Source organism: Populus nigra, chromosome 8, assembly GCF_951802175.1.
Source record: "Populus nigra chromosome 8, ddPopNigr1.1, whole genome shotgun sequence".
Lineage (NCBI taxonomy): Eukaryota > Viridiplantae > Streptophyta > Magnoliopsida > Malpighiales > Salicaceae > Populus > Populus nigra.
Window position 1 is genome coordinate 17621975 of NC_084859.1, and position 22500 is coordinate 17644474.

General features: G+C 34.1%; 3 protein-coding genes and 1 non-coding gene across 5 annotated transcripts; 2 read left to right on the forward strand and 2 right to left on the reverse strand.

The window, feature by feature from the left end:
* Nucleotides 1-1939: 1939 nt before the first annotated feature.
* On the forward strand, nucleotides 1940-3533 carry LOC133701986 (transcription factor bHLH137-like). Its single transcript, XM_062126173.1, has 6 exons — nucleotides 1940-2293; nucleotides 2619-2795; nucleotides 2893-2958; nucleotides 3068-3136; nucleotides 3234-3320; nucleotides 3408-3533. The coding sequence occupies exons 1-6, from the start codon at nucleotides 1940-1942 to the stop codon at nucleotides 3531-3533; spliced, it is 879 nt and encodes a 292-aa protein (XP_061982157.1).
* A 3124-nt stretch (nucleotides 3534-6657) lies between these two features.
* On the reverse strand, nucleotides 6658-6730 carry TRNAK-CUU (transfer RNA lysine (anticodon CUU)). Its single transcript has one exon. It is a non-coding gene; the product is annotated as a tRNA-Lys (tRNA).
* A 964-nt stretch (nucleotides 6731-7694) lies between these two features.
* LOC133701893 (uncharacterized) lies at nucleotides 7695-8886 on the forward strand. Its single transcript, XM_062126064.1, has one exon. The coding sequence runs from the start codon at nucleotides 7777-7779 to the stop codon at nucleotides 8695-8697; it is 921 nt and encodes a 306-aa protein (XP_061982048.1). The 5' UTR covers nucleotides 7695-7776; the 3' UTR covers nucleotides 8698-8886.
* A 3092-nt stretch (nucleotides 8887-11978) lies between these two features.
* Nucleotides 11979-20263, reverse strand: LOC133701891 (protein LAX PANICLE 2-like). 2 transcript variants are annotated; one of them, XM_062126063.1, is made up of 4 exons: nucleotides 19033-20263; nucleotides 18811-18861; nucleotides 18570-18642; nucleotides 11979-12450 (listed from the first exon to the last, which is right to left on the reverse strand). In XM_062126063.1, exons 1-4 carry the CDS (start codon nucleotides 19884-19886, stop codon nucleotides 12295-12297), a joined length of 1134 nt encoding a protein of 377 aa, XP_061982047.1. In that variant the 5' UTR covers nucleotides 19887-20263; the 3' UTR covers nucleotides 11979-12294. The 2 variants fall into 2 exon arrangements, with proteins under 2 accessions (XP_061982047.1, XP_061982046.1); XM_062126062.1 differs by having other exon boundaries at nucleotides 11979-12453.
* Between the last annotated feature and the right edge of the window lie 2237 nt (nucleotides 20264-22500).

Below are 22500 nucleotides of genomic sequence, written 5' to 3' on the forward strand. Positions count from 1 at the left end.
GAATGCAAAAGGTAAGAGGTTTTTTTTTTTCAAAATAGCACAATCAGAAAAATTATTTAAAGAACTAGCAAAAAGGAGAAAAAATTGAGTAAATAACACATTTTCTTTGTTATGCTAATAGATCTGGCGCAACAAATATTTGTTTTTTTGGTTGCACTAGTTTTACTGGCACAACTAATATTATGTTTTGTTTTTTTTGGTTGATCGAGCTTCGAAGTATTGGTTTACGCCCAGAAACAACGGTAAGCATTCCTTTTTATACATTGATATTTTCTTTCTCAAGCGATAGCATGGCATGTTCCTCAATTTTATTTTTTAAGTGCTTCTCATGCCTTCATGCAGCCTGATATAGCAGAGGGGGAAGTGATTAATGGAGCTAAAAGAAGGGCTGCATCAGCAGGTTGTGTGTCTCCGAGTTTCTCTTTCTCAGTTTCTCTATCTATTTGTTCTTAATGCAGAAAGTACTGTTCGCACAGTTTGTTTCCTCTTCTTTTTGCTTTTTATTTTTATTTTCACACTCCAAGTTCTTAATATATACTGACAGATTGGAATAATGAAATACAAGCAAGGGAAACGTGGTTTAGCTGTTCAAGAAAGAAAGAGATATGGATAGAAGGAAGGTTTCACAGCGGTTGTGAGGTCCTGCTGTCATGAAATCCACAGATATTGCTTCCCAATAGCGCCCCATATATAGCCTCCAGAATATATTTGATGCATCAATTACAATATGGCATTCTATCGGATGTCCTATAAAGGTATAAAGTTAGTCATTATAATTTATCCAAATAATTAAACGAGAAATGATTTAAGATCATACACTACAGATGAACATGATTATCCAGTATTCAGCAGTGATATAGCATCCCTGCATCTTCTGTCCTAAAAAGTTATGGTCGAAATCGGTGTCGTTTAGAGGATAGCAAGCAAAAGGGCCATCTCCTCTTCTCGCATAAATTAAGAGATGCTCATACTGTTGATCGTTTGATGGTCGGATCTCTCTAGTGGTCGGTGTTTAACAGGCTGGTAGTACTCCAGCAACTTCAAATCTGGACGGTGGCGATAATTTCCTGGTTTCAAACCAAAGCACAACCCCTGGTTTTGCACTAGTATCTAGGATTGCAAATGCTGAAAAAATTCAGGTCAACACGAAAAGGCTTTCCGGAAGGTACGGCAATCCAAATGTGCTAGTATTATAGAGTTAACAGGCAGGGAGGGAGGGAGGCTGAGGCATTCAGATTCCAATTGTTTTTTCTTGAATTTGAGTTCTCAGTGTTGTCATTTTATGAATACTTTCCTTCCATAGGAGAAGTTGTCGTCTTTGTAGTAGACGCCTAAATATGGATACTTGAGAATTAAAGTGAAAGGTGATTTTAGCATTTTAAATGAGTTTATGAACTCTCTCTAGATAAAAGTTAAATATTTAAGATTTTTAAAGAGCTAAAATCTACATTAATGAAATATTAATTATATGTTGTAGCTGGGTAGTTTACAAAAAAAAATTGCAGTTGAATTTACATTAAAAAAAGAGACAAATATAAAAAAATAAAAAGATAAAACTCATAATACATAAAAATAATAAAAATATATTTATATATAATTTTTATCTCCTAATTATATCTATTTTTAAAGATCTCGATTAGTTAATGAGTTAATTATAGCTGCTCAATGCTCTATAGTTTATTAAAATTAATCAATTAGTTAGTTTTTAGAATATAAGAAATAATTATATATAAAACACGAACTATTTAAAAAAAAAGTTATTTACTGTTATAACCTTGTATCCTGTGAGTAAATTACTCCACCACACTCCACCTTCTCGAGTATTTGGCGTCTATATATTGGTTCTTAATTTTTCGAGACCGACCGGTCCCTTCCTCTTCCAGGTGCCAGCTCTCATCTGCTTTGCTGCTAACTTAGAATTTAGTTTGAAGACCCCAAAATGGCAGTTTTTTCTTACCAGCAACAGCATCCTGCTTCTGTTGTTGACGAGTTTCAGCTCGATTCAAACACCAATATCGCAAGCGGAACCTTGTTTTCTCCAAATCTTCCATATGAATGTCTCCAGGAGAGCCCTTTGCATGCTGAAAGAATCCTTGAAACTATCCATGCTGATGACAACAGCATTGCGAAAGTCCCTTTCATAAGCACTGCAGACCACTCTTCAACGATTGCAAGGCATAATTCAACTTCGTCCATGGTGGTTGATCTTCAGTACTGCGAAGGAAATCAAGTTAGTCAGGCGATGACCCCAACATTGTGGCAATTGAGAAAGCACTCGTCGCCAGCCATGAAGGTACATATGAGCCGCGATATTAAATTTCCTAATTAAGAAAATGTTCGCCTGTCAATCCACGCCTATTTAAAAATTATACAGAATCCTATGGGAGAAATGCTACAGCACGAATACACTACAATGGTGCATATACTGCACATATATTATACATACGAACAAGATGTAAGAATTACTTGATCAATATCCTTAACACAATGGTAGTTAATGAATTAGGGGTATTAGACTCCATACTCTAGTACTTCATTGAGACATGACAGTCGTTTACATGAAATTTATATGATTGATGTTGATGACGACATTATTGTATTTCGTTGGCTGTGATCAGGTAAAAAGAGAAAGCAAAAGGCAGAAACTAAACCCAAACAGTTCTGTCTCAAGAAATGCAAAGAGGGTAAGGCCAGCAAAAAAACAGAAGAAAGTTCCTGTTGAGCCTCCAACAGGCTACGTTCACGTCAGGGCAAGAAGGGGTGAAGCAACAGACAGTCATAGCCTTGCTGAAAGGGTAATTGATTAAAGGACTGATCAATTGAACCTGCTGGCTTTTAATTAATTAGCGGCCAGATTGTCTTATTTATTCTTTATGAAACACGGTTTTGAAGGTGAGAAGAGAGAAAATCAGTTCAAGGATGAAGCTGCTGCAATCTCTAGTTCCTGGATGTGATAAGGTAAATATAATTTCTAAGTCGTCTGCTAATGCCGATTTTGAGAAAAAAATTATTTCGAAATTGAGATTATTCTGTTAAATATTTCAATTGGCTGTCATATAATTAACAGATAACTGGCAAGGCTCTCGTACTGGATGAGATAATCAGCTACGTTCAGTTTCTAAAAGATCGAGTGCAGGTAAGAATTAATGAAGACATCGCCTAAAATCGCCCCTTCATATTGGTATGCTATCAATTACCGCAATTAGCAATATTCTCATCATTTCTCTGTTCAGTCTTTTGAAGCACAACTTGATTTGCTTAATGGAGCGTTCATTGATGAATTTGACCTGAACTTCAATAGGGAGACACGAGAATGGCAGGTAATTAAATATTTATCATGTTATTTAGATTTCAGAGCTTCTCCTGTAGTATAACTGATTCCTCCCTTATCAACATGCCAATTCCAGGAGCTATTTATCTCGGAACTTCAATTGCCGTCTATTCTAGAATCTGGATCCTCCCTGCTCCCTTCTCTCGTTGAGAAAACAGATGCACCCGCTTCATTGTTACAGCCACACCTCAAGAACTACTAATGAGCATTATCAAAGCAGTACTCAAATGCAAGGCAAAACATCATAAAATTATGTTCCCAATTCTGATAATCCCACTTTTGAGGAATCTAGAACTCCAAAAGTGTTGGAATTAATTTTAAAGTTTATATTCAAAGTGTCTTTTTAATTTTTCTAAATATCTTTTAGATATATATGTAACTATTAAAGATATATTTATCTTTCAAATCTCTTGAATTATCCTAAACTAGTATAAATATATGTTCGGAGTAGTATAAGTCTAAGCCTAATTAAGTTAATATGAATGAGATTTGTTCTTCAGAACATTTCCCATGTTCCCATTTTTACTTTTCTCCTTCCAATATTTATAACGTTAAAGGGCATGGCAGATTGTTTGCCGGCATGGATTAGAGAATCTGCATCTTTTCTAGTGGAAAATCAGATGCACGACACCACCTGCAGAAATGCCTGTTTTTTTCAAGTTCCTAATTATTTAGATTGTGTTCAATGGGTTACAATAATTATATTTCATTTTAGTTCATTGGTTGTAAATCACGTGATCTTCTGAGATTCAGAACACACCCACTTGCTTCGTAAACTATGTTGGATTGTCAAACAAATTGTTTTTGTACAGTGTCATTGTCGGATTGCAACATCATATGCGCAGGCTTGTAACTTATAGAATTAATATCACTGATGCATAACAAGCAGTCCAGGAATACATGGATCAAGCAAAACACGCAGAGTAGTTCAAGAAGTCGTCTTGCTAGGGAAAACAAACCATCTAACTTTTAATGATCTTAACTTTTGACCCGGGTAATTTACTGGATTCCTAATCCTCGTGCAACATTTAGAATTTTATAGCCTGGAATGCGTGAGAAGTTGGTAAAGATTTTATTTTTCATTCATTTCATTACTTTGGATGCAGTAAAGTTGTTCAAGTTTAACAGCAGTTGTTTCTGTATTGATTAATAATTGTGCTAAATTATATATAGTATAGTTTATGAAGAGGTTGTGAAACCCCATTGATTATGAAGCTTCTAACAAGATTGAGGCAGGGCGAGTTCTTGAGTGAACAATATTTCTTGAGGAAGTCTTGAAATAATATTCTTGAGGGAACAAATGTTAGAACCTCGAGATTGTTTATGAGCTCATGTGCATTGCATTCAGATAGGGCAAAGTAATCAGTTTATTTATCACATGTACTTTTGTATTACTTGAGGACAAAGAAGGGCTTATGGGGGCAATGAGTCAATGTTCAAGCTGAGTCGTCTCCAGTGTGGGGTCTGTCTACCATAGAAAGTAATCTCTGACTCAGTTTTTAGCACGTTCCATGTCCTTGAAGTTTGCTTGTATTTAATGCATGTGTTATTTGTTCTATGCATGTTTAGTGTGGTTATGATTATTTTTTAAAATATTTTTTATTTAAAAAAATATATTAATTATATTTTTTATTTTGTAAAAATTATTTTTAAAATCAACACATTAAAATAATTTAAAAACATAAAAAACATATTACTTCACAATAAAAAAATTTAAATTTTTTTAAAAGTGGTTTTGAAAAACACTCCCAAACGCTAGGCTGACTCGGGATGTAGGGCATAGGTTAAGGCCCTATCCGGGGCCTTTAAGGTGATCTTTAAAAAGTATGTCAATAATATTTTTTTATTTTTTAAAAATTATTTTTGAGATCAGCATATTAAAATAATTTAAAAACATCAAAAAAATATTACTTCAAAACAAAAAAAAATTCAAATTTTTTGAAAGCGCTTTTAAAAAGCACTCCCAAACACTAGGCTGACTCGGGATGTTAGAAATAGGTTAAGGCCCTATCCGGGCCCTTTAAGGTGATCTTTGACAAATATATGGGCTCCATTCCTTGTCCGTGGGTGGGAGTTACTGTCCATTTTCAGGTCCGGGTTACAATTTACTTGGTCAAATAACAAGGAAAAACTTTTTTGGTTTTTTTTAAATAAAATAAAATGATATTTTAAGAATTAATTTTTTTTATTAGAGTTCACCTAGTTTTAATCCAGTTAATCTGTAATTCAATTTGAAATGAAACTTAATTCAAGTTAAATTCCAAGTTAATAAATTACTGGGTCAACTCAGTGGATTCACTATACTTAACAAATATGGTATCTCCTATAAATGTATGAAATTGAGCGTCAATTGCATATGGATTAACAGAGGTCTATTACTATATATAAAAAAACACTTAAAGAGCTCCCAGTTTTTCACTGTGGCCCTAGATAAAAAAAAAAAAACATTGTTGATCGGAATAATGTAAGTAAATTTGTCATCCTCAACAAAAATCAATAGGCTGGTTATTGTAGGTAATATAGTTTTTTTTTTGCAAGGTCTTGGTTTTTTAGTTTTAATTAAGAATTTGAACTGATATTAAAAAGGTTTATATATATATATATATATATATATATATATATATATTTTGATGTTGGTTTTTTTAGTTATAATCAAATTGATTAGAAAACGATTTGATGTTTTAAAAATTAAAAGTGACGGGGATAAAAAATAATAATAAAAATAAACATGAATAAGAAAACAATTAAATAAAATCAATAAAAAAAATCATGCAGAGATGATAAAAAAAATTGATAACTGATATGAGAAAAAAATGTTTTAATATAATTTGTAAACCAGGTAAAAATTAAATGATGTTTTATGGAAAACCATCACAGATAAATTATTTATTTTAATTAATCTAAATTAAAATTGAATACCCACTAAGTCGATCTTCCTCCACATAAATTGAATGAGTCTATTTTAATTAATTTTTATTTAAAAAAATAAATAAGTTAAAGTAAAAAAAGGTACATGTCTAGGTCTGGATGGATGACATGTTGTTTTCAAATATAATTTTCGATCATCCTCCACTAAGTCGATCCACAAATTAGGAATATAATTTTGTTTAGAGATTATAGTTTTCGTATTTATAAGAAAATATCGATAAAATTACACGACCCTCGAACTAAATCTCCGATAATCATAACCAGCTCATATCTGATAAAATTTCATATTTTCATTTAAAAAAAGAAAGAAAAGCATTGTTATTTGTATCGAAAATAAAATTTCCAGATTATGGTTCTATGAAACGGGAAGAATGCGGAAAAAAGTCAAAAAACCAATTCGCCCACCGTGGGGCTCGAACCCACGACCACAAGGTTAAGAGCCTTGCGCTCTACCAACTGAGCTAGACGGGCTAATTGTTTTGAGGATCGTACATATAATATATAATTAAAGTAAATGTGGTTCCCTCCACTTCACTAGGTTTGCATAAAATAATGACGAGATAAAATTACAAAAACGCTCATTCATTGAAAAGTAAATTACCAATAATTCTATAATGCTTTTGCTAGATTCGCTTGTTAAATTTATCGAGTTTTCTTTCAAGCAAGCTTGTGTTTCATTTTTTTTTCATAATATCATAATATTACATCTGGCAATTTATTATTTATCTTTTTTTTTTGTTAGAAAAAACTTTACAAAGAGTTTTATCATGCATGCGTTTTTTTTAATAGATTTTCACCCAATTTATTTTTAAATATTTTACATAGTAAAAACTTTGTTAGCATACAATTTCATTATTGTCAATTGCAAGAGTTATTGGAAAGGGTAATCAGACTTTTGTATTTAAATACAAAATTTACAAATACTAGCAATTATATTTTCTACTCGTATGTATAATCGAAATATAATTTGATTTACAGTAAGTTAACGTCAGAAAAAATATAATTTATTTTTAACTAAAATAAACCAACTAATTCTTTGAATATATGAAGAATGTGATATAAATACAGCATAACTTAACATGACTTTTTCTTAAAAGATGAAATTATAAAACTTAATTTACTGGTCTTAGCAATCATCACATGTTCTTCATTAATTTATAATAGCAAGAAAAAAAATCTCGAGATATCGTGATGAAATTCATAACCATCAATAAGAAAAACACTACCATGAAAACTTTAAGTACCTTTTCTTTGAGATGAGTTCTTACTCGGGTAACCAAACATAGCCTTATCAGCCCAAAATAGAAAGAACGTCAAGCTGGGCCTAGAAAAGCAACTTCCTGTGTCCCTGGCCGTGACCCAGATATTTCCTTAAAAAGCATCTAAAACCATATCCCTCATCGAACGGTCCAGAATAAAAACACACGATACTCCAGAAAGCACCAGATTCCCCTATCCAAACCCTTATCCTACGCACAGTTCAGTCTAAACAGACACTTCCACTCTCTCATCAAAAAATGGCCGCCGAGTTACTTCCACCGGAAGGCCCAATCACCACCGCCACTGCTACCACAACAGCACCCACCGCCACAGAGCCCACCACAACCGCAACAACAACAGCTCTAGCTCAATCAGAAAACCGAGGGCCACCGCCACCAGCACTCAAACGGCAACGTCGACCAAGCGTCCGTCTCGGCGAGATCGGCGACCATCACCATCAAACAGCATACGAATCGCACATGCGACGCTCAACAAAGCTGCTGCATCCGCAACACAACACGTGGCGCATCCCTAAAGAATCTTCAAAATCAATCAAAGCACGCTCTTTAACACATCTCGTTAACGGGAACGACAACGAGATTGAAGAACACGAGGTCATTAAAAATAGTCCAAACGGAGAGTTGAATCTTGTCGAGTTCGGACATAGAAGGAAAGCGAAGAGAGCGACAACGAAGAGAGTGAGATCGAATTGGATTTCATCGAATTCAAGAATCGAAGAAGGAGATAATAATTTGGAGAATTCAAATGGAGAGGAAGGGTTTGTTCGGGAATTCGATCTTGATTCTGATAGTCCTACAAAAGACCAAAGTCCAGTCCAGTCTGCTGACAATGTTGGTTTAGATTTCTGGCACGGGAATCGGAGAACGGGTACGGGCTCTGGTCGAGTTAGGGTTACAGAGAGTAGGGAAAATGAAGGAATAGAAATGGAGAATAATGATAACGATAATAATTCGGAGCGAAAATGGGAAGGAGTTAGGACTTGGCTGATTGAGTTAGGTTTAAGTCGATACGCGCCGGTTTTTGAGATACATGAAGTGGATGATCAAGTGTTGCCATTATTGACATTGGAGGATTTGAAAGATATGGGAATAAATGCGGTTGGTTCAAGAAGGAAACTGTATTCTGCAATCCAGAAGCTTCGAAAGGGGTTTCCGTGAGTTATGAACTTTTCTATTCTTTTTTTCCCCCTGAGTTTATATCTTTTAGTATAATTGGTGTAACCTTCTTTTTTAGTATAAAAACCTCGGTCATGGATGAACTGTGATAATAGACAAAAATGCATGTCTGAGATGGTTTGAACTATATCTTTTTTGACTAATAACAATGATGGTATAGTCTTGGAATCAGGTGGTAGTTTCTTGGTATTGATTTCTTGTTTGTGCTCTTCCTTTTTCTTTAATCTTGCATTGGACTTGTTTGATAGTACTTTCTACAGTATTTCATGATCAGTTTGAGGTTAATTTATTTGGAAGACGAAGATGGAAAGTTTATCACTCATTTCATGTTTATAGCACACATGTTGGACAGTTACATGTTGCACGCTCTTTAAGATAGTTATTTCTTAGCAATGCCGTTTGGCTTTCCTATCTATGTGATCTGTTTCTTGATATAGTTATTATCGAGTCATTTTGCTGTCTGATTGTGGTGTAATCGTTTTAAATGCTGAAACTATATCTTTCTATGTTTGGAGATTGAGATGATTGTGTAATCGTTGCTATCTTTTGTTTTTTGGCTTTATGCTTGTCTGTGAGTGCTAAATTTTTTTTGTTATGAAGGTTATGCAATTGTGTCATTATACTTGCCATACTGCTCCTCTGTACCAAGGTCAAAGTTTTGTATTCTTCATTAATATCAATGATTAACTCCACTACTGCTTTTAATGGTTAACTCCATTTGGATTCATTGGCTGATTTTCCATTTTAAGCCCAGAATGGTGGTGCATCCTGATCATGCTTTGGCACACGCCATGCATGTCGACCAGTTAACCTGTTTATCCCTTCTGTTAAAAGACTAAATTTATCTTGGGATGCGCCTCTTGTTTGAGGAAAGTTTTATATAACAAATCTCTGAATCCACTCCTACTTTTATCTGAGCTTGGTTGTACCTTGTTTATGTCATGGATGAATCTATTATTGATCCAGTGTAATTTGTCTTAGAGAAGTAAAATTGCCATCTTGTTTTTGGGACAACTCATAGGCTTGTAAGAACATTTTAGGACGAAACTATATGTGTATGTATTTCTAAGTCAATACTTATACCTCAATTGTTCATTTTCTTTCATGACTTACGGTTCTGCTAATGAATGGTTAAAGGTTTGGTGTAATCTTGACAGGTATGAATGGTAACAGAAAAATATCTTCTCCCAAGATTTTCTTCTTTGTAGAGAACATGTAATGGAAACAGTTTAAGTTAGAAGTATGTTTGTCAAAACACTCAAAGCAATTTCTTTGATTAATGAAGATGGCAAGGTTTAGAATCTAAAAGCTGAAACTTAAAATTTTATATAAAGCAACTTAAAACAGTTTGTATGCCAAATGGACTCCTAACAAATAATGTGCTGGCTTGTGGTGTGGGAAGGTTACAAATCCGTTTTGAATGAAGAACTCAATGCACTGTACATGGAAAGCATTTACATCATAAGCGTGTTGTGTTTGCCTCCTCTGGAATGATTTTGTTTCTTCTAGAACTGATCTTTGATGTTAGAGTTATTGTCACCTATGGCTGGAAAAAGCAGTGCTGCAATCGACTGTTCTTTGAATGTGAGTGGTATTTGAAGAAACTTTTTACTCTATTGAAGGTGCAAATTGTATGTGCAGAGCCATTTTTAATTTTGGCCCACCTATCACAAACCCATTAGGTACTTTCGACCTTAAATTTGTACCTGATTGTTTTCCATTCTTTTTGATTGTTTCATTTAAGTTAGTAAGGTTTAGGCACCGTTTGGCATTGCGTTTGTAACTGCGTTTCATCAAAATTTGAATTTTTTTTTTTTTGCTAAAATTGAGTGCGGTTTGTACTTTTTGGATCGTTTTGATGTGCTGATGTCAAAAATGATTTTTAAAAAATAAAAAAACATCATTGGCATGCATTTCGGCACGAAAAACTATTTGAAAAGCACCCGCAACCACACTGTCAAACACGCTCTTAGCTGTCTTTCCCCTTCTTCTGTTAGTGTTATAAGGTTTCTAATAATGTCACATATTGCCTCTGTAGTTTGGTTGAATGCTATAATCAATGGATTTCCTTTCATGCATCCCTCTTTTGGGCTCCTGGCTCTTGTCCTTTGCCTCTCACTACAGCTGCATGCTAAAGACTCTTAGGGTCCCTGATTGATATATTTATGGACAGTGAAGATCGTATCCTTTACCTAAATGATGGAGGGGGGGTCACTCCTGAAGCCTCGTCCCCCTTAAAAACATTTGTGCATCTCTCTGAAATTAGTTGCGCTTTGGTTTCTTTCTTCAATGCTAAAAATATTGGGGTATATCTTGCTTAAATTGTAACGTGCTTGTATTTTGCCTGTATGTTTTAATGAAAGTTGTACATTGATTTGTTTTGGTGGTTTTTAATAAAGTTGTCAAAATGGATTTGTAGTTCTGAAGAATGTCTTGTATGCGGTAACATAGTAATTTGTAGAGTGATGCGAGGGATGCTTGGAAATTTTTACATTACTTGGCGATGTGGCATGTTCATTACAGAATGTTTTTGAAAATTCTAAGCATCCTTGGTATTACCCCAATATTAATTATACTCGTGTGGAGGGGAGCCTCTACAGTCTAGGTCCAGGTGAGCATCTTAACTGTCTGATGGGCGGAGTATTAGCAGTTTAAAGATGAAGTGAAGTTGAAAATCAGTATTAAGTCTTCTGTTGATGAAACTTGTAAATTATTAAGCTTTCAGCAATATTCAATATTTGCCATTGTAACCTATGGAGACTTCACATTGTAATTTGGAAAAGCTGAGTAGTGATTCTGTGTATATTGTGCGGGAATGACTAGGAATTCGGAACCGAATCGGTGCTTTGACATGGTTTTTTACATGTATCAGTTTGACACTGACGTTTGCTATATTTTGGGGGATGCTACTGGAGTTCTAGGTTTGCATGTGCCTTCGCCTTTCTCGCCCTGTGATTTGTTCTGCGTCATTATGGAGGTGGTTTTCTGACTTTAAGACGACACCTCTTGCCTGTTTCAAATCCTTAGTTCGGTCGCAGTCAGCAATCCTCGGCGTTGGGGAGGGTTGACAGGCAAGCCCAGCGCGTCAGTGTAAAACCAAGACAAGAATGCTGGCGGATCAAGTTGCTTATGCTGTAACTGGGCTAAGACTTGTCCTTGGTGATGCTTTATTTAACTACGAGTATTTAGGACAGCACGGCCTTCGAAAAGAATCATGGGATAGAAAAAAGATGTGAAAAAGATTTACCGAAGAAAACAAGTCATAAAGAAAAGGATGTATTCGATGGAGTTTGTGCTCGTTAACAAAACAATTTTAATTAAATATCGATCAAGCCCGCATAGCTTGGAAATACATTTTCGGTTATGTTATTTACCCCAAAATTGTAAACATCATTTCGGGGTATTCCAAACTATTTCTCCAATTAGAGAAGTGAATTAAAAATTAAAAATAAAAATAAATAGCAGAGCCCATTAGCCGGGAAAAAAAAAGAAAAGAAGGAAGAAAAAAGAGTGTTCGGATAACTTAACAACGATACAAGTGAGAGAGGATTAACTAGTGAGAAATCTCTGGGGGCTCCTTTAAGCACTTCTACCATAGTGCAGCACCATGACATGATCCGTGGTTGAGGATTCTGGAAGCAAAGTGAGTGCCTCTCTGGGGCTCCAGATGTTGTCCCTAACATGCTGCAGTGTCAAGAAAGGAAGAAGCTGTTGCCCTCTACAGGTCATCTCTATCTGCTTTTATCAGATCATAGTCGTCCACACGCACAAAAATACACGACACGTTAGCCAGCTAGCCTAGGTATATAATTTAAATTACATTAAACGCATGCATAGGCATGAAAGCAAGAAATTAAGGGCTTGATATTGTAATGACACCTACTTATCATTATCACCGTGCATATTGGAAGAATATCATTGTTTCTTTGTAATTATTAATTATTTTTTTTTACTTTTAAATACTAAATAGTCAAAACAAGAACATGCCGATGGATTCCTTCTCTCCTCTTGTTTGACAAGGGAGAGCATCACGACTGCTAATCCTCGATGGTCTAGCAAGCTAGAAATTACCACGTCTAGCTAGATCAATTCTTTTCTTGATCGTGTGCTTCTAATAAGTTAATTTTGTAATCCCTAATAATAATAATTAAAAAAACCGTAAGCATCTAGCTAGGCAACTCCAAAATCACTTGGAAGTAACGAAAGATGCAAGCATCTATGCATATTAATGCAAACAAGTTGCTAATGGCGACTTTGATTTTTTTAACACAAAAAAAATAAAATAGAGCTATTCAAATAGGTATAAATAAATATAACTAAATAAATATTTATGATGCATTTGAAGTTGAAGATTCATAGTTTTTTTTTTATATAAAAAAATATTCAATAAGAGAACATCATATGAAGTTGTTGAATATTCATAATTTTCTTTCAATATACATACATACATATATATATATATATATATATATATATATATATATATTCATTAAAAAAAGAGATGTATTTTGAAGTCATGCTTTGTCACCAGGTAACGTCTTTGCCATGGCCCCATACATGTATATCCTTGTAACGTCTACTCTACCCTTAAAATTCCGTTCTTTTTACTCGGGCAGCGGTCAGCCATGACAACCCACCCTTTTGGGCTGCCCGTCCCCTCACCCACGAGGCCACGACTCAAACACTGCCCCGGTTTAATCATTACGGGACCCACCTAGACTTTGCTCGTAAGCCAAAATCATGAGCGCTTAGACTTTATTTTTATTATTATTATTATACTATATAAAACACCATCAAAGATTTTATAATCTAACCGGTAACCATAATCTAAAAGGACAATTTGTAATGGATCCGCTAACCACGGAAAAATTAAAATAAACAAATAAGTAAGAATTTTTTTTTAGCTTCAATAAAACCTAACCATGCATCAGTCTCATGTCATGCACGTCTACTTCACACGTTGCTTAGTCGACCAACAAAATAGCCCTAATGATATCATACGGTCAATATTCTTCCATGAACTAATGTATTGTGTTTGGATTTTCATTCCTTGGGATTTATGCAAGACAAAACATGTCCAAACCACCCTTTGTTTGATAGGTATTTGTGGAGAATTACAAAGGATTAAATATTTAATTTATTTTGCATGCATATCGTGATTTCACCAACTACAAAGAATTTATTTTCGTGGAGGAGACTTATCTGTCTTTTAATGCCTTTTATTCTTGTTCTTTTTCAACAACTTGGAATGATTCTGTTGTGGATTATTCACTCATGCATTGCTTTCCTCCGACGTAAAAACATATGAAAGGATTTTTTAAAATTTTCTTCTTTTAGTGGAGTTCATTCTTGTGGTTGGCGAGAGAGGGATATGATGATGGCGATGATGAAGATGGGGTCGTCTATAGTTCGATCGAAGCCCACCACTTAAGGTGTTTTGATGACGGGGTCTTTTTAAGCACAATAATCCCAAGGAAAAAGAGAGAGGAGGGGTAAAAGCTGAGCTGAAAGAAGCGAAAGCGTGACGAAGGGGAGAGATAACGCATGCAGATTGGAGAGGGGGTTTTCCATGATGACATGCTCCACGTGTGGTTTTTTAGGCCCTACGATATGATTTCATCATATGATGTGCTAGTATCAACCCCCCCTCCCCTTTTGTTATGTTAGTATGCATGTGTCAACTAAGCCAAGACAATCCACATCCAAGTTGATGATAATTTTATACATATCTTAAAGTCAATGCTAGCTTGAAGAATTTTCAAAAAGGAAGCAACACTTTCCACCATGAAGACATCTTTTTGGCTTTCTCACGTATTGATTATATGGGTGTGTGTGTCTAGAGAATGAAAACAAGTTTTTATGATCAAGTGAGTATCTAGATTCACATGGATAATCTAAACTGATTAATTTGTGGACAGACTCCTTAAATTACGCTAAAACGGATTATTAGCAGAGCTAGCCGCGGCTTATGGTAATCCTCGGATGCAATTATAAGCTCGACCTCGTCTTTCACGCCCACTTGAAAAGTTTAAATCATTGGGTACTTCGTTGCATGCATATTTGTGTTCAAAGAAGATGGCTTGCATATTCTGGACGGCATGAACTGATTTCTTCCTAGAAGAAACTTTATGGAACTGGTTTTATTAATGTGTCACTTGGGCGGTGGACCGATCCAACACCAAGAGGAACTTGCCAAGTCGATGGCATAGTTAAGTTGACCAGCCTATGTATACCAACTATCTGGTTTGACTAACATGAAACGAGGTGGTTCTAATTCTATAAAAGCAAAGAAGAATGTTGAATAATTAGATAACAACAATAGTTTATAACATGGATGATTGTTTAGTGATTAGGTGTGTACTTTAGCTTAGGTAAGAATATAAAACAGATGGATACTCTCTCTCTCTCTCTCTCTCTCTATCTATCTATATGCTACAAGACTAGAAAGAGACAAAGAAGAGTTCGGATGGTTTTTGGTGGTTGGTTTGTTGTGTATATGTATTTGGGCAAGATCGATAAAATAAGATATCGTGTTAACCGCATATATCTCCTTGCTTCATGGCATGGCATGGCAAGAAAGCAACAGCAAATTTTATTTTTTAAAAAAATATGGGCATGATCCAAATTAATCATCAGATAAGGGTTGACCTAATTAATTACAAACTTATACTCAAAACTACATTATATAAAAACAAAATGGAACTTTGAGCATGTCAAGTTACAACCTAACAAGCCAAAATATAAGAGTATGCATATTTATGTGCTGTGGGCAACGAAGACAACAGATAAACATGCTATATATATGTAATAACCACCTAGGACAAGGAATGGCGAACTCAACTAACACTACGTGCTTTTATATATATATATCCATCCAGGTTTGAGTTCGAGTTTTTTAATGATACGCGGTCTTGAGATCCTCTTCTCTTTCTTGTATGCTACCCTAGAAACAAACCTAAGCATTGCTAGCCGTAGAAGTCAAGGGAGAATGGATGGCTCTTGCTAGATCAAGTAAACACGCACTAGCTTTTATTGTAATCGTCTTCTATCAGAAAGGGAAAAAAAAATTAAGAGAGGTATGATGAGATGAAAATCGCACCAACATCAATACAAATCGGAGAAATTTTTCAGCGCAAGATCGAATATGTAGTAGAAGAACACTTTTAATTGATCCACATGACTCAACTTCTATTCAATTTTTGGCTTTGTATACGATGGAGAAGTTACTGCCCGAAGACAAGCTCTATGACTTAATGTTTTCTCTTATGGATTAGAGTTATTTCTAGTTTTTCTTTAATAACTTGTATGTAACACTGAGTAGTGAAAGCACTTGACAGGCACCCGTACAGTATATTGCTACTAATTTCTATATTAAGTTGCAGTTTTAGCAGTTATATTTCATGCTACACACACAAACACTAAAGGAAAACATGCACACACCATTTTAAATCAAATAAAATGTTTCTGAATAAATTCACAATTCTTTTTCGACGTAAAGCCTTACACTACGAAAAGTTTCCATAGAGTATAATTGCAATACGCAATGGAAGTCGATGGTTTTCCGATGAGACAGAATTGAAATAACAACGAACAATAAGATCACAGGTTCATTTCACACTATGAGACTCTCATGAGAGAACTTACATTTTGTCTATGAAACATAATTCCGCTAGCCCTATGTTAAATCTACCTTTGGCACATATATGTTTCTCTCTCTAAATTTATTAATTTTGAAATAAGAAATGACTATAGAAAAATTATCTAGCGTTTCTTGGCAGCTGGAAAGGATTTTATCTAGAGTTTGCAGAATAGTTAATCCGATCTAAAAAATATATGTACCAAAAATGTCCTTTCTAAGAACTTTAATTTTAATTATATATAGTTAAGATTAATTTTTGTCATGTATATCAACAAGAATCCACATCCTCATAATATTTATCAAATAATATGCATAAGAAAATAGGTACTTATACATCAATATTAACCCCCCCCCCCCTTAATTTATATGCTATGCGCACTTTCTTTTTTACCCTCCCAAGTAAAAACTTCATTTTGCAATTTACCTAAATATTTGAAGTTGATTCGTTACATATATGATTCATGGAAGCTCTAAGCATTTTGGAGCCAGCGATCGATATTTAATGCGTTTAAGGATAGTAAAAGATATTTATTAAATATGTGTTAGAGATCAGGAAACACGAATTTCAAGCAATTAAACCTTTGTATCTGAATATGTTTCATAAAAATACTGAATTTTTAATGATAAAAATAAGAGGACTCAATTAATTTTTGTAAGGAACCTGATTTATGCTAATATATATATATATATAGCAATAATGAAAGAAATAGCTAGTGGGTATTCTGTGAAGTGTGCATGAGAAGCATTGTGTAAATGATGGACACACAATTATGCCTGCAATGAATATATATGATATGAAAACTCAAATCGCCTTTAATGATGCATCCCATGCACAAATTATATCGTATATAATATTGTCCCTAATAATGAAAAAAATACAAAGTTAATCTATTTTATATATCTATATATATATCCGGTACTTTCATACGTCAATTATTTGCCCAGCTCCATGTAAGACCTATACACCTTTTAATATGTATATGATTGTTCCATATACAATGCACGTAAAATTAGGATATGTCTAATCCTTAATATACTGACTGAAATAATTCTCAGCTATATCAATTACCCTTCTCCATTGCAGTTTTCTTCGTTGCATGATGGAAGATTTGAGTTTTGTTAATCATTAAGGATATAAGTATCAGATAAATCATCAATAATCCCATTCCTAATAGTTAAAATCAGAGAAATTATCGATAATCCCATCCCTAATAGTGCAACATGGCACAATCAGAAGTTCCCTTGTACATACAGCACTGCCTCGGGGAATAATTAATATCATTAACAATCAATAGAGATACTCAAGACAAATCCTCTACGGTATTCAATTCTTAGAGATAAACAAGCTACGTACTAACCCTCGATTAAGTGTAACTAACCTAGACAATTCCGGACTTCCCTAGCGGTACTCTTTAAACAGGCAAGAAAAGAGTAAAACAGCGAGAAAACGAGCTAGTGACTAGGGTTTCTTCTCTCCAAGGTTTTGCATTTCAACCCATCCTAGATGCTTAAATGTTATAGTACTGCTTTACTTCGCTTTATTGTTGCACATATACGTTATTTGTGCGAGATATCGATCATTGAAACATGACTTTCATAAGTAAAATAAATGTTGTGGTCTAAAATAGTACTGATTAATCCCATTTGTGAAGTATGAAAGGCCAGTACTGATCATTTCAATTTATTTTGGTGGTCATAGGAAAGAAGGTGGTAGGTAGTTCTCTATATTATCTCTAAATTAATACACTTAAACCCTACACCTCTTCAATCTTGTCAATGAAAACATCCATAACTAACTGAACACCGCATTCATGACCAGTTTAGAAGGCTCGACACCTTGTTTAGACAAACATTTTTGTTCTTATACCATCCCTACAAGAATAGATTATGGCCTAATGATACAAAAAGAGAAGATGGCTACCTAGAAATATACTTCTCACCTAAATATCAAGTTATCAGACACAATAAATACCGCTAGAGAAACGCATTTAGCTCTGCTGTTTCTGTCATTTCTCTAACACCGCCCTTGTCTATATTCGTCTAATTAAAACTAGTAATTCGAACAGATATGCTTGTTTCCTATTTTTGGTTCTTCTATTTGTCTGTGCCTTTGCCAATCTTAAGTAAATGAGATATGCAAGATAAGATAGAAAGCACTGTACCATCAACTACTACTTTTATGCATTAATTGAAATAGAAAAAGAAATGTAAATACCTCTGATTCGCTATCCAGTCTCAGCTTGTTAACCAGATACTTCATTAATAACCGAACTGTCATCCTTCCATCCCTAAGGTTTCAAATATCGAAACAAGAAAGAAAAATTATATCCATGGACAAAAAGGATTTTCATTCCATTAGTATATAAAAAATTATTAAATCCCCCCAAAATTAAAGGAACCAAAAAAGAGGCAAAAAAGAAAAGAAAAGAAAAGGTAGAGAAGATAAAATATGTTACTTGATTCTCAGGTAGCTCTTGGATATTTGCGGCAAGAAGGGTTCTTTCGTTCTGAATTTGAACATTAAAAACAAATCACTACAAAGCAGCTAATTGGACATAAAAAACATTTGGAAGTTAACTAATTAAGAAAACAAAAGATAGAAAGAAACAAAAACAAAATGGTGGGGCTAATCTTTCTATGTGCTTCTCGTTTGTCTTCTCTTTTCCTTTTGCACTTACTGATTTTGAGACGCTTGTAGCATAAACCAAATGCCAGAATGGGATCTTCTTGGAGGATCGATTACTTTAAAGTCGGAGCTCGGTCCTGCAAAATCCATGCCAGTACTATTTACTTGGAACGGACGCGAAAAATAGGACCCCAATGGCATCAAAGACGAAGAAGAGGATGGTGGAGAAGATGAGGCGGTCGCTATATTGTGCAACATAGGCCTAAAAGGCCAGTTTATCTCTTGATGAAGAGGATAGGTTGAGCTAGTTGCTGCTGGATGGTGTTGAAAGAATAAAGATGTATTGCTAAAATTAGTGGCATGACTTGGGACTGGCCTTGGAGGAGCTCTAAAATCAGGAACGTGAAAAACAGGACTACTCAATGGCCTCGCTTGATGTGAAATTCTGCTACTGCTACCTCGTAGTAGATCAAGCTCTATCAACCCTCCTCTTCTACTTGTAGAATCAAGTACTAGCTGTTGTTGTTGTTGTTGTTGTTGTTGATGATGATGATGATGATCGTGCTTGCCCTCATGGCTTGTTGGTGTTGCTGTTGTTGTGTGACCACCGATACTCAATTGGAGCCACCCTTCATGTCTCTCTTCTTGAACATCTTTTGAGCTTGAGCCAGCTTCATTATTAAAACTGTTAGTTCTTGATTCATCTTCAGCCATGGGAATATTAGCCACCACTAGATCAGATCCTAATAAGCAAGCTTCGCTAACACAAGAGTACTCATAACCTTCTAATCGGCTCATAAGACCAAAGCCCTCTTTAAAAGTATGGACATCCTCACCAAAATAACCACCATCACAAAGTTGATGCTGTTGCTGTTTAGAAAGACTTTGAGCAGGAACCATGGTCATATCCAAGGAGAAGCTGGAAACCCAAACCGCCTATATCGATGATGATGATTCTTGTTCCTGATCTCAAAGTAAGCCATGGATATGAAGAAGGTTTCCAAACTGATTATAAGTGTTAGAACGACTATATTGGGAAGAGGGATCTATAGTTGATGTTGCCATAAGTATGTGCTAAAATTATGGAATCAATAGAGAGAGAGATACCCATTAACCAGATAAGGGTTTTTATTTGATGTTTCATCGTAAACATATCCAAAGACAGCAAGGAGAATAAAACTTGCAACTTTCCATTAATTCTCTTTGTTTGGAAGCTTGTGAGATGATGAAATAGTTGCAGAAGAGAGAGAAAGAAAAGAAAGGAAAAAGAAAAGAAAGAGAGATGGTGGCCAGTCAGTCAGTTATGTTAAAAAATATAAATACTACTCCATAATATTTATTGTTTTTTATACTATATTCTTAAGGTGGTCGAAGGGTAATATTTTTTTGACTTAATTTATAAATTAAGAATAGACGAATTATATATCATGCTCTAGCCGTTTTATAATGAGGAAAAAGGAATAGGAATAATAATAATAAAATTTTTGGAAGGGTCATCCAGCTAATTAACACCTTTAGGCTTTAGGGCATGTTCCAAGGAGAAAATGACTAAAAAGGCTCGCTCTTTTTAGAATATCACGAAAAAGTTCCTTTTTAGCCACAGTAGCAGGAGTAGGAGGATTAGATATCTTGGGAGTTTTAATCAACTTTTAATAATGTTGTGCTTGTTAAGTCTTTCACGGATATTAAAAATTAAAAGACAGAAATAATAGACTTGCTGCTTATGCAATGGCTCAAAATGATACATGATAAATTTTAAAGATCCGCTTGAAGATTAATTTTAAATAGTATTATTTGGGGTATATGGTTGTTGAGGAACAAAATTGTTTTTGAGAAGAGAACTATAAACTTGTTTGATTGTTTCTCCACCATCCTTTATCGGGTTGCTATTTGGTTGCATACTCAAGATTCAAACTTCAATTATACAGGAAATGACTTCTTAAGATCTTTTGATGGCATCAAATTATGGTGTAATAAGAAATCTTAGGTAGTCTTCTTGTTGTTTGCTGTAGTAGATCAGTTTTTTTTCTTTTTTATATCGCTTGTATTTCTCTTTGGCTATTTGCTTTATGGCTTTCTCAATATACTCTCGATGATTATAAAAAAAAAAGACAGAAATAATAACATAAAAATAAATATTTTTTTTTATCTTCTTAAGAATATATATATGTTTATCTACACATCAAATATCAAGTTTAAAATAAAAAAAAAACATCTTGACTATTTTTTTTATTTGAATCGGAGTTTAAAACGTGGCATACGTACGTACCCCGTAACAAATTAAATGTGTCTCGTATAACCCTAAGTGTCTCCATCTTTTTTCCCCTAAGAAACGTTATCTAAAAAACAACTAACTTACAATACAAATATCAGGATTATTGCGGAAATCAGACAGCTAAAAAAGACCGATTCCATCGATCCGGTCTCTCATTCATTTTGGTCCCCTTGCTTGAAAAGATTCCACGCGTCTCACCCTTTCAAATTAATAAGATCGATGCAGTTGGTACGTTCTATTCTATCCATCATATTCTTCTATTATTTTAATATTCCTCAAGCCACATATGTATTTATTCTTTAGTAAATTTTATATATATATATATATATATATATATATATATATATATCTTCAAGAGACATGTTGAGTACTTTTGAATCATACGGACACAAAACAACTCTTCCATAATTACCTAGCTAGAATATTCCTTCGATTTAAATTACAGCATGTTAAGCAATTTTCTAGTTCCCAAACAACTCAGCACATGTATAATTAAAGAATCTAAGCTATTGCATAGGCTTCATGGATGACTTCACTCCGAGAGAAAAAGAAAATTAGTTAGAAACAATTTTAATCAATTTATGTCACATTTAGAAAGAGTTTGGAAACGTGGTTGTGTTTTTTAATAATTTTAATTTTTTATTATTAAAATTTAATATGGTTTGTATGTTTTGAATTGTTTTGATGTGCTGATATCAAAAATAATTTTAAAAAAATAAAAAAATATTATTGACATGTATTTCAGTATAAAAAATTATTTGAAAAGCAATTGTTATCACACTGTCAAACATATTCTAATTAATTATCACCAGATTTGAAAATCACAGGACTAATGCTAGCTATTACAGAAAACCAAAAACAAAAAAGAAGAGAAATTAATATTGCGTTTACTAAACGCAAAACATATACGTTACAATTGTTTAATATAAAAGTAGTATCTCTCTATCGAAATTACATTCCCAGATGTGTTCAAAGAATGCTTTTGCGAACAGCAGGGGGGTTGGGGGCTAGCCATACGAGTGGAATGGCATCATGACGTTACCTGTCAATTTAAAGATAAGATACTAGCTACGGTCCGTGAGATAATTTTTGTTTTTAGATTTTTTTAATAATTTTAATGTGCTGAATATATATAAAAAATAAAAAATAATTTTCATATATTTTTAAATAAAAAATATTTTTAAAAAGTACCTGCAACACAATGTTAAACAATCACTGGATAAAGAAAGGAATTAATTAGAGTGT

Bases quoted from the DNA above. Each gene is read 5' to 3' on its own strand.
- LOC133701891 (XM_062126062.1), bottom strand. From the start codon at position 19,886: ATGACCATGGTTCCTGCTCAAAGTCTTTCTAAACAGCAACAGCATCAA. The intron at 18,862-19,032 runs GTAAGTGCAAAA...GTTCAAATTCAG, and splicing joins CTACAAGCGTCTCAAAATCA to AACGAAAGAACCCTTCTTGC. The intron at 18,643-18,810 runs GTAACATATTTT...TTGAAACCTTAG, and splicing joins AAGAGCTACCTGAGAATCAA to GGATGGAAGGATGACAGTTC.
- LOC133701986 (XM_062126173.1), top strand. From the start codon at position 1,940: ATGGCAGTTTTTTCTTACCAGCAACAGCATCCTGCTTCTGTTGTTGAC. The intron at 3,137-3,233 runs GTAAGAATTAAT...TTCTCTGTTCAG, and splicing joins TTCTAAAAGATCGAGTGCAG to TCTTTTGAAGCACAACTTGA. The intron at 3,321-3,407 runs GTAATTAAATAT...TGCCAATTCCAG, and splicing joins GGGAGACACGAGAATGGCAG to GAGCTATTTATCTCGGAACT.
- LOC133701893 (XM_062126064.1), top strand. From the start codon at position 7,777: ATGGCCGCCGAGTTACTTCCACCGGAAGGCCCAATCACCACCGCCACT.